Raw genomic sequence first — 11,998 nt, 5'->3', positions numbered from 1 at the left:
TCCACTAATGTGCTCAACTTGGACTATACCACGTTCAATACATTCACGAATGAAATGGAATCTAATATTAATATGCTTACTTCTTCCATGAAACACTGGATTCTTCATCAGATCAATAGCGGATCTATTATTCACATGTAAAGTCACCACCTTTTCTTCATGCCCGGTCAACTCGCTTAACAATCCCCTTAACCATATAGCTTGACAAGCCGCGGTTGCAGCTGCCATGTACTCAGATTCACATGACGACAAGGCTACGGTTTGTTGTTTTTGTGAGAGCCATGAGATCAATGCACCACCATAATAAAACGCCATTCCGGTGGTACCTCGTCCATCAGTTTGATCCATACCGTAACTAATATCACAAAAACCAACCAACTCTCTACTACCGCATTCATACGTTAAACCATATCCACTCGTGCCTTGTACGTATCTTAATATATACTTTAGAATCTGCATATGGGATTGTTTCGGTTCTTGCATAAACCTACTAGCAACTCCAACTGACTAACTCAAATCGGACCTCGTCAGTGTCAAATACCTTAAGCTACCGATTATTCTTCGATATTCGGTTGAATCAACTGGCTCTCCTTCTTCATCTTTCGTCACTTGCAACCGATGTTCCATAGGAAATCTAGTCGGGTTGCACTCGCTTAAACCTGCCCACATCAAAATTTTATTAGCATAAGCTTCTTGTTTCAACTTTATCTCGTGCTTCTTTTGGGTTACTTCAATGCCCAAGTAATATGATAACATTCCGAGATCTTGCATCTCGAACTCATTCTTTATTTGACTTTTGAATTTCTCAATCTCAGCTTGACTCGAACCAGTCACGATAAGATCATCGACATATACACCAACAATGAGAATGTCGGTTCTCGTATTCCGCTTGTACACCGCCGGTTCCCTCGGACATCGAATAAAATCCAAACCCTTCAACGTTTTGTCGAGTTTTTCGTTCCAAGCTCGTGGTGCTTGGCGAAGACCATATAAAGCCTTTCGTAACTTATAAACCATACCGTTTTTCCCGGGAACTTCAAAACCACCAGGTTGTTTCACGTACACTTCTTCCTTCAACTCGCCATTTAAGAACGCCGATTTAACGTCCAAATGGTAAACGAACCAACCATAATTTGCTGCAATTGCTAAAATCAAGGGTGTGGTTTCCATTCTCGCCACCGGAGCAAAAACCTCATCAAAGTCTACCCCGTGCTCTTTCACGTACCCCTTCGCGACTAATCTTTCTTTGTACTTTGTTATTGACCCGTCTGCATCACGTTTGGTTTTAAACACCCACTTCAAACCAATCGCCTTGTGACCCGCTGGTAGGTTACATAAGTCCCACGTATTGTTTTGTTCAATTGAGACTAATTCAGATCTCATTGCTTCTCGCCATTTCTTTGAACTCTTTGCCTCTTCAAAAGTAGCTGGCTCTTCATCTAGGAGAAGACATTCTCCTTCACTCAACATTACATAATCTTCAAATCTTTTCGGTGGGACCGACGACCAGTTCTTCGCAGCTCAGGTTTGGAATTTTCTTCCGGTTGGTCTTCAAATTCAGGCACGTTAAGGTTTGTTGGGTCTTCGTTTTCAACTGGAATTTCTTGTTGAACTTCTTCTTGGACATGCTCGATTATAAACTCAACCCATTCAGGTCCGGTTCCGACTTGAAACAAGTCGGTATGTCGAGACCAGTCAAACTTTTGACTTTCTTCGAAACGGACATCCCGACTCACATAAATACGATTTTTAGCCGGGTCGTACAATCTATAAGCTTTCGATCCCGGTTCAGTTCTGAGATGTACAACCTCCATACTCCGGTCATCTAACTTTTGAAGGTTGACGGTGGGTATCTTCATGTACGTTAAACACCCAAACACTCGTAAGTGTGTTATGTTGGGCTTTCGGCCCATCAATGCTTCGTAGGGGGTTACCGTCTTCAATGCTTTAGTTGGTACCCGTTTCAATACGTAAACCGAGTGTCTCACCGTTTCTCCCCATAAATTTTGTGGAAGGTCCATAGCTTTCATCATACTTCAACCGTTCGGTTTCGCCTTTCGACTACACCGTTTTGTTGAGGAGAGTAAGGAGCCGTAAACATTTTTTTTATTCCTTCTTGATCGCAAAATTCGGTGAAAAGTTTGTTGAGAAACTCGCCACCTCGATCACTTCTTAGAGCTTTAACCTTCAACGAATGCTCTAACTCCACTTCCTGTTTAAACTTTTTGAAAATACCCAAAGCATCATTCTTATTTTTAATGGTATAAACCCACATGTACCTTGTATGATCATCTACAAGAAGCATAAAATACCGGTTTCCTCCTAAAGTAGGAGGTGAGATTGGTCCACATAAATCGGTGTGAACCAACTCGAATGGTCTCGTGGCACGGAACATGGTGGCTTTAGGAAACGGGTTTCTACTATGTTTGCCTAGCATACATGCATTGCAAACATGCTCACCATGTAAAGTTTGAATATCACCACGTACCATATTTTTAGACTTCATATTAGTTAATCTTTCAAAACTAACATGACCAAGTCTAGTGTGCCATAGCCATCCTTGGTCTTTAACGGAAGCTAAAAGACATACCGGGGTTCCGATTCTGAGTTCGATCTTATAAAGATGGTTTGGACTTCTCGGGACTCTCATTAGCAAGCGATATCCTTCCTCGTATAGCCACAAGTGGTCGTTTGCTATCCAAACCTTACACCCTTCTTCAGTTAACTGACCGATGCTCAATATGTTGCTACATAAGTCGGGTATGTAATAAACATCATTCATAACCCGCTGCTCACCATTCTTGCAATCGAAAATAATGGAACCTCTCCCTTTAATATTCACTTTGAACCCATCTCCAAATTTCACCAAACCGCTCACTCGATAATCAATTTGGGCAAAGTGTGCTTCTTATCCGGTCATGTGATTAGACGCCCCATTATCTAAATACCAAATTGAATTGCTTACCGAGTCGTTTGCGTAACGGATTGGATGAACCTTCTCTTCGTTTAACATAACTTGATCTTTATCAAATTCAACTGAGGCCATCATAAGGGTTGGCGGCTTAGCCTCGGCTTGGTTAAGATTCGCTTCTTGAGTCGGTGGACTCGGACATTCTCACGCAAAGTGGCCCAAAACATTGCAATTATAACACCGAACACCGCTTTCATCTCTACCATGATTATGATTATTACCTTGATTGCCATATTTTCCTTGGTTGTTCGTGTTCGGTTGGTTACCGTCTCTTCGGTTATCATAGTTTTGATTAAACCGACCCCTTCCTCTACTCGAACCTCGACCACGGCCTCTTCCACGGCCCCCTTGGTCATAACCCGAGGAGCCACGACCCCGAGCATAATTTTTCCGGTCATGATCGATGTACTTTTTTCCTTGATTATCGTTTTTGGCATACAATAACTTTCCCATATCGGCCAATGCTTCCTTGCCTTTGTTTCTCTCTTCAAAAGCTTTTAACCTTGCTATACAATCTTCAAACACCATAGTGTTAAGATCGGCCCACTGTTCGATAGTTGCTACAATAGCAATAAAACGATCCGGAACGCTATCGAGCAATTTTTTTACGAGTTCATGTTCTTCCATTGGACTACCCAAACTATCAAATTGCGAGGCGAATTCCGTTACCTTCCCGGAAAAGTCTTCAACGGATTCTTTTTCTCCCATCTTCAATTGATTAAAATCTCGCTTTAACGATCGTAAGCTAGCTTGTTGCACTCGATTAGCACCGAGAAATCTAACCCGTAGTGATTCCCAAATCTCTTGAGCATCACGGGTTCTTGCAACTTGCATCAACATGTTTTCCGGCAAGGCTTGAAATATAATAGCCCTAGCCACCTTGTTTTTTCTCTCGTCTAGGGCTTCACTGGACACCACCTCCCATAATCCTTGAGCATCAAGGATCGATTCCATAATTACAACCCAAGTGTTGTAATTTGTTTTTGTTAACTTCGGACACTGCAACGAAGTTGAACTCGGATCCCTTGCTTGCACAACTTGGTTCGCACCCGCTACCTCGTTTCCCATACTCACCGTCTTCTTTGTTGATTGATCGGAAACCGTGAACCGTTCTCCTTACGGCTGAATTGTTTCCCGTAAGTCGGATGTGGTTATTCGCCCCACACCGTTCTTTCCCAAAGATCGTAGATCGCCTACGCTCTTGATACCAATTGTTGGAGAAACAAATTGGATTTAAAACTCTTGAACATGAGTTTTCTTGAAACTTAATCACGGAGTCAGAACCTTCTCGTCACCGGTGGATAGAGTACGGCAAATATATAGTTGTTGATTGGTTGACTAAAGCAAATAAAGAATGCCAAATAGTGCAGTGGTATATAACGAAATTGGAAGGAACAGAACTGAGTTTCTTAACTTCAACTCTTTCTCTTATTCTCTCTTTTCTTATTAATGAAAACATAAAAGGTATTTATAAACCTAACAAACACGTTTTGACTAAAACTATGAAACTAATAAAGATAAACATAAACATTTAAATAAAACTTAAATAATAAATTTGAATTTTGATCTCCTCCTTATCCTCCCCATGAGATCAACCTAGCCACCTCTCGGTTTTACGAATCGGGATTAAAAATATCAGACCCTAGCTTGCCAGGGTTCGAGTCCTGATCTCATTCGGCTTTACCGGCTCCTCGTTGTCGTGCCGTTTTGGCGGGCGTGGGGGTCAGGTTTTATCCGGGCAATCCCTTAATAGTTGCCCCGCTAGGGGCTCCGTCCGTCCGGGCTCGTGGCCGGCTCGGGCTACCTTTAGCCAATTGAGCCGCGTACGGAATACCCGGCGTTACTTAGTTGGTTGATCCAAAAAAATGTTTCGCATAACTTGTTAATGACCCCTTTACAGTTATAGCGTTAAAGGGTATGAAAGATAGTGCAAGTGTGTTTATCTTTATTTATTCCTGTTCGCATAATCACTATTAAATTTTTAATTGCCTTCACTAATGAGATTTCTTTAATTCAGTTGGTACATTTTTTTTGGCTTCATTTACAATTCCTATTGCTTTTTATGTGTCACGTTTTTCTTTTGCACAATATACTAATACAACTCCTATTGCATTTCATTATTAATAAAATGTGAGTCTTATTGGTATTGATTTACGTAAAACAATTCAAATAACTATGTCTTAAGATTTTTTTTATTTTATTATTATAACTAGTTTTGAACATATTTTGTTTCTCTCTATAACTTTTACCTACTACTTTTATGAATTATGTATACCATGGTGATGTGCTAAATTTTAAATACATCATGACATAAATTTTATTCAAAACCAAGTTGTGAATAATAATGTATGATTGATCGAAACACAAACATACAAGTCATTAGTTTTTTTTTTAAATATGCCACTTACCTTTTTATAAGGATCGTGATATTGACACACCCAAAAATCTATTTTGACACCCCCAATATGCTCCATATTGCCCAATATTGGAGTATATTAGGTCCCAAATCAGACACAAAAGTACATACACAAATAGGCTAATATGCCTCATATTGATCAATATGACCCATATCAGTGTCTAAATAGAAAAATGGGGTGTCTCAATAGACGGAGCCTTTTTATAATAACAATAATAAAATTTTTTTATAAAATCTTGCACTCTTTAAGTAGCTACAGATATAATTTGTAACTAGATGAAAAACCAAAACCAAAATCCAATGAGCTGACAATACATAACACATTGATGAAAAAACAAACGTATAAGCAACAGTAAAACCCGACTGTTAAACTACTTGAGACGAAATTAGGGCTCATACTAAGAAGACGTAGCCGGCAACGGTGAAGAAAGGCAACGAATGATCAAGCCATAGGTACAATTAGTCGTTACTATTGGTGAAACATAAACAACAAAGCTAAATAACAACTGTTAAAGAAAGGTAAAACGTGAAAAGTGGGGGGACACATGTCTGTCAAATAGGAAAGAGGTGGGCGACGAAAAACATTAATACAAACTAGGATGCACGGTGTATAGCACATTAGGCATGTACTAAACCTAATAGTCTAATACACAATGTACAAAAGGTTAAGCGACAAGTTAGTTGTAATTGTAATACTAGCAGAAGTGCCCGCGCGTTGCTGCGGGTTCGAACAAATTATCCCCTCGTATTGTTTTGTAGTTTTTGGTGTGGTGTGTAATGTGTTATCATTGCACATGTTTGTTAGATGTTTTTTGCGCGGGGGTTACATCGTGTTTTGTGAAATATTATTAATAAAGTAAGTTTATTTGTTTTGTGATTTTTAATCAACAAAAAGGATTGAACGTGTGTTAATTGGTGAGTAGTTAGAGTTGAAATCTAGTCAGGAGATGAAATAAATACTCAAGTTGAAGCCATGAAATTGCCGGTCAACGAATTGTAAAAAGGGTAAAGTGGTAGGCATACATGATTGTTTGTGAACATGCATACTGACGTATACATATATATTGGGTATATGGTACTGTTATAAAGTAATTGGTACTTAACTTGTAGAAATAAAACATTAATATTTGGGACATTAAAATCTGAAAAGTAGGAATGAGATAAAAATTAAGAAAACCATACGAAATTAGCAGACTGAGATAGCGGGAGAGACAAGGGTCTCAGTGAAAAATGCCCCCTTTTCGTCGGTAAACCAATTTATATGGTAGGCACATCCTAATTGTTTGGTGACAACTGCAATTTCATATAGTTTTGTTGTGCCAGCCATAGCAAACAGTTTTCAGTTTGTAACATAATGGGTAATGGGGATCCACAAGTGCAAGGATATTGGTGGGATTGTAGGGGTTGTAAACATAGGGATCTAAAAGTTCATGATACAGAACGAGATCATGTTTCGATGTTTACGAACAGCTGATTCTACTCTTTAATGTACGAGCGGAAATCGATACAAGATGAAAAACATAATTGATACCTCGTTTAAGCCCAAAGTTTATTGATAGTAGTGACACGATACAAGATATTACAATAAAGTGCGCGAGCTTGACTGGATCAGAAAATACAACAATATAAGAAAATGATCCAGAAGCCCACAAAATGAAACTAACTAACACCTATTTATAGACACACATCAGCTGCTAAAACGTATAAGTCTAAGCCATCCGCATAAGTCCCATGCAGTATAACCCATGCAGCGTATAACCCAAGTAATGATCTATATGAGGCAACACGTAGCCGTATAAGTCAACAGTAGTATCAAATATACGTTTACTAACAGCCGCATAAGTCATGTATCAATCAATATGTGGAAACAAGCAGACACACAAGATCAACAAACAATCCATGCATATATCACCACATATACGGGAATGTCACCACTGCCATGACATACACAGGTCCACAAAACATATGCGCTGAACATCTTCTTTGCAAAACCCGTTTCTATGTTTTAATACTACTATCAACCAACCACTAACAATACGAAAGCTAAAGAAGTTTCGTGCATCAACAGGATCCACTCGCAGAGCAGTGACCATAGGTTGTATGATATGTTGTGGCTTCCATGATTTAGGAGCATGTGCAAGGAGTTGTTAAAGTTTCCCAAATGGGCCCTAAAATTTGAATTTGATAGAATATGAAGGAAGACTATATTTTTAACATGTTCCATTATCGTGTGAAATTTAATAATGACCTTTGTAAAAACAGACCAAGCCTCCGAAATAACGAAATACAATGCAGGTTGACATAGAGTTCTGTTGGACCACGTGGAAGTCGTTCTTGCATATTCCCTTTTTGTGTTGAATGGTATTTGTGTGCATGTTGCCGTTAATCCGATAAATATACCAATCATGCATGCGTACCAACAACAATTTTTGGTTTGTCTCAACTAAAGGACTTGAAGAGTGTCGTTTTTTCAAAATATATTGTGGATAACAGTTGACGTCACTATTTCCAAGATAATGTTATGTCGTATTTGGTGGTTTCTACTATTGATTTCAGTTGTGATATCATATTGAATTCGAGAGGCTTATGAAGCAAACAAGAGGACGTAAGGCTAAAAGCTTTTAATATAAAATGTTAATGAATAATGATTAGATATGAAATGACAAGAGCTCTCTCATTATCTTTCTCTATGCTATCTTTCTCTCTATCATATACCTCTACGTACTTCATATCATATGTTCCAATTTTCATTCTCTTTCTTTATATCATCTTTCTCTTATTTCTCCATTCTTATGGACATGATTTGATGGATACTTTCACATAGCATTTTCTCTCATTTCTCCATTCTTATTGACATGATTAATCAGACAAGAATAATTAGCTATTATGTTGAAATTGAGTTCAGTAAGGACTACAAGACAACCACCAATGATAGATAAGTAAAAGCAGGCTTGCCACTTTCGATTGTGTGTGAAAGAAAAAGTTTAGACATGCTTACGATTTCTGCTACTTATGTGATTGTATTATGGTGCACAGAGTGGAAGCGGGACATGCTGAGGATGGGCTCAACAGTGGGGAAAACCGTATTGTCCCTATCGCGACCATCCAAAAACATCCCGGCACAGTGAGTTATTGCCGCTCTTCTTGTCGATGATTTCTTCCTTTTTGTTTTTTATTTTTGTTTTTTATCTAAAAAACATAGCCGGCTTGGCTGCTGTGGTGTTTAATGGTGGCGGAGCACGGTGGATCAGTGGTTGTGGTGGGCGATGGTGGACCACTGCAGAGGATGGGGGAGAAGTGGAGCTACATATGAAGACGACATTGTTTTGTTGTAGGGTTTTCTTTTTAAAAACCCACAGCCCAACATTTTTTCTAAAAAAAAGCCCAATATGTTTTCTAAAAAGGCCCATATTGTATCTGTTTGATATTTTTTCATGTTTTATAACTTAAAAAAATTAATATGTTTTATTTAATTTTATATTTATGTTTTTTAATTTAAAAATAATTTAGTTAACTAAATTAAATGAAAAAATGATTGCAAGATGAAAAGGGTTGGTTGTGGGATGATTCCATGAGTTGTGAGAATGATCGGGAAAGTTGTGCGTGACGCTGATGTGGATGAGTGAGAGTGAAAAATTGATAAAAAAGTGTTGTGGAATGTGGATGGGAGTGGTTTGACTCCCAACATCCTAAGCCAATGCAACATAATGCGTCTTGATATATATCAAATAATATTCAATCATATATGCTTTAAGTCTACAAAACATATAAAAGAAACCTCATTTACGAAATTTAGCAACTAAATAAAAACAAGCATCAAATAGACACGAATTAAAGAAAATTCATGTAGGAAATAAGAATTTGAATCATGAACCGAGAAGTATGTCCACATAAATTAACAATACCAAAATCACTTTGTAAATAATTACACAGAATCCATATCAATATGGTTCTGCATTTTTTTCTTTCTAATTGTTGAGAAAGGCCAGAATAAGTAAATACATTTAGCGAAGTTGAAAAACTAAAAATGCATCAAGAAAAGAAATGGGATTGTTGTAATCATCCCATATGCATGAATTTTCTACAAGTCTTATATTGGTATGTATGTTTTGCTGAATCTTTGTAATGCATACATAGACATGATAAATTCAAGTGTACAAAATCCACATTAATAGTAAACTGTGACAACTTAGGTATAAGGACCTGGAAGATTAAAAATAATGAAATAGATCAAACATTCAAGATGGTCAAGTTGACTTATATTATATCATATAACCTTAATCTAAAAGAATGAACTAACTCGATGAATGAAGATAATAGACTAATTCCCCATCTGCATTATGCAATCATTATTAAAAAAAGTATTAGCATTTATATCATATACAAAAAATCACTAAAATTCAATTTTTGATGCAAGTGCAATAGACATGCAAACACAATATTTTTTTAGTGAAATTTTGTCATCATGGCTACGATGGTCCTTAATTTAACGACGTCATAATTCTCCATGTGAAATTCCAATAAGCATTTAAGATGGCAATTCTTTCATATCTAGCATCGCATAGTACTCATCAATCTCTGCAAAACAATCAAGTCAAAGTGACACCATTCCAAAGTTTAATAAATTATTGTTTACATAACAAAAAATTAACGTAACCTTTTACTCCATGACTGATCTTTTTTCTAGAAGTTGATAGAATTGCTCAATCTTTCCTTGCTTAAAGTACTCCCTCTACACCAAACAAAAAATATATAAATAAAACAAGCAACTGGTAACATGTAAACTTACACAATTCATTTATGTAATGTAAATATGATCATTATATCCTAATTTCATACATGGATTGCCTTTGTAGAAGATAACGAAAGAAAAACCGGAGAATTGATGGAGCGAATGCCATCCTTAAAATAGGTTTCAGTTGAGACTAATGAGCGCCTCCATAAGGTTGATCACTCAATTGATTATTTATTATAACCGCTAAATTCAATTAATGGCGTATTGATTATAATTGAAGCCTTATGACTTTAATTGCAATTTAAAATTGTTGGACTTGAATTTAGTGGCATATTGATTGAAATGGAGTTGATATATATGAATTAAGTGCCAATAATTAGTTTTAGATTAAACAAACATTTTGCATCTCTAAAGGATTCAAGAGTAATTTCATAAGTGATTGAAGCTTCATCAACTTGAACTAAACACTCGCTTCGTTACGGGTGTAAAATATGACCACACTCCTTTTGGTTTATCGAAATTTTTAGTGCTACATAATCCATCAATGATTGCCATTACATCATTGCATTCTTCAAGCGTGTCGTACCAGTACACAAAGCCTCATGTTTAGTGTAATTACTCTTTAATTCTTTTGAGGATGCAAAAAGTATATATATATATATATATATATATATATATATATATATATATATTATTAATTCAAATGTTTGAAAGATATAATAAAGCCCACTAAACTCCACAACTTATATTTCAATTAATTATTATTAATGGCTTCTCAACCCAAAAGAGAAGTTAAACAGGCTCAAAAATTTTATTCATTCAATTAACTCATACATTAAAATATCAATTTATTGGAGGCTTCTCAATCCAAACTCATCAATCCGTTTCAATTTGGGTTTCTTGTACTAATACTAAACAGAAACATCAAAACGGAATTTATTATTGAAACTTGTCTTTTTAGCATCCTCGGTGTTCAATGTAGGAACATGGTAACTGACATAATAGGCATCACAAATACCAACCGACTCCAAAAAGGACACCTCGCTTGTTGTTCCAATCACCAACATATTTTTACCATGGATGTTTTAAAAACAAAATAAAATAAAATATCTATGTTTCTTGTGTTTCGTGCATGTGTTATTATAAATAAATCAAAAATAACAAGGATGATACCTTTGGAGGAAGTCGTTTAAGGATGACTATTAATGTCTCCAATTGCAACAGATTCAACTAATATGCAACATGACATAAAAAAAGTAGATTAGTTACCCATAAAAAAAGATTATAGCACGAGCTGCTTACAACCAACAGTCCTAAAATTCATTCATGCGCATATTCCATCATTAGTGACCAATAATACAAATTAAACGAATTATCAAACATGGCCATAGATCATAAGTATACAACAACTAAATTCTCCATAAAACCTGCATTATGACCATACAAAAACTCACAAAGCAACCAGCGAGTGACCAAGAAACCCCGGTAATCACAACCCCAGCTACTGGGAGGAACACCGGCGAGTACACAAATTTTACGAACACTACCCCGGTTATTCAAGCCGGGGCAAGTGCAGTAAATTTTACGAACACTACCCCGGTTACCCAAGCCGGGGCAAGTGCAGTAAACAATCATCCCCTGGGATTCATTAATACCCAGGCGGAAAGACAACAGACGAGGCTCCCCCGCTAAACACTTGATCAAGTTAAAGCGTGGGCGGAAGCACGTCAGAAGGAATTCCAAGCTGAGTTGGACGAACGCTTACGTTCACTCCAACAGGCTGACGAATTCGGAAGCACTCGACAACGGCTCAACATGAGCAATGAGTGCGAGTCCTCGGACGATGATCGGGAGGAATCCGACAGTGACGCAAACC

General features: G+C 37.2%; 1 protein-coding gene across 1 annotated transcript; it reads right to left on the bottom strand.

The window, feature by feature from the left end:
* Positions 1 to 3,115: 3,115 nt before the first annotated feature.
* On the bottom strand, positions 3,116 to 3,925 carry LOC143537575 (uncharacterized). The gene has a single exon (XM_077031316.1). It carries the CDS (start codon positions 3,923 to 3,925, stop codon positions 3,116 to 3,118), a length of 810 nt encoding a protein of 269 aa, XP_076887431.1.
* Between the last annotated feature and the right edge of the window lie 8,073 nt (positions 3,926 to 11,998).

This window comes from Bidens hawaiensis, unplaced genomic scaffold, assembly GCF_021521415.1.
Source record: "Bidens hawaiensis isolate Kalapana, Puna unplaced genomic scaffold, B.hawaiensis_p1.1 tig00011228_1, whole genome shotgun sequence".
In the NCBI taxonomy this organism is placed as follows: Eukaryota; Viridiplantae; Streptophyta; class Magnoliopsida; order Asterales; family Asteraceae; genus Bidens; species Bidens hawaiensis.
Note: the sequence above shows the minus strand (reverse complement) of the source record. Positions and strands in the feature narration are given on the sequence as shown.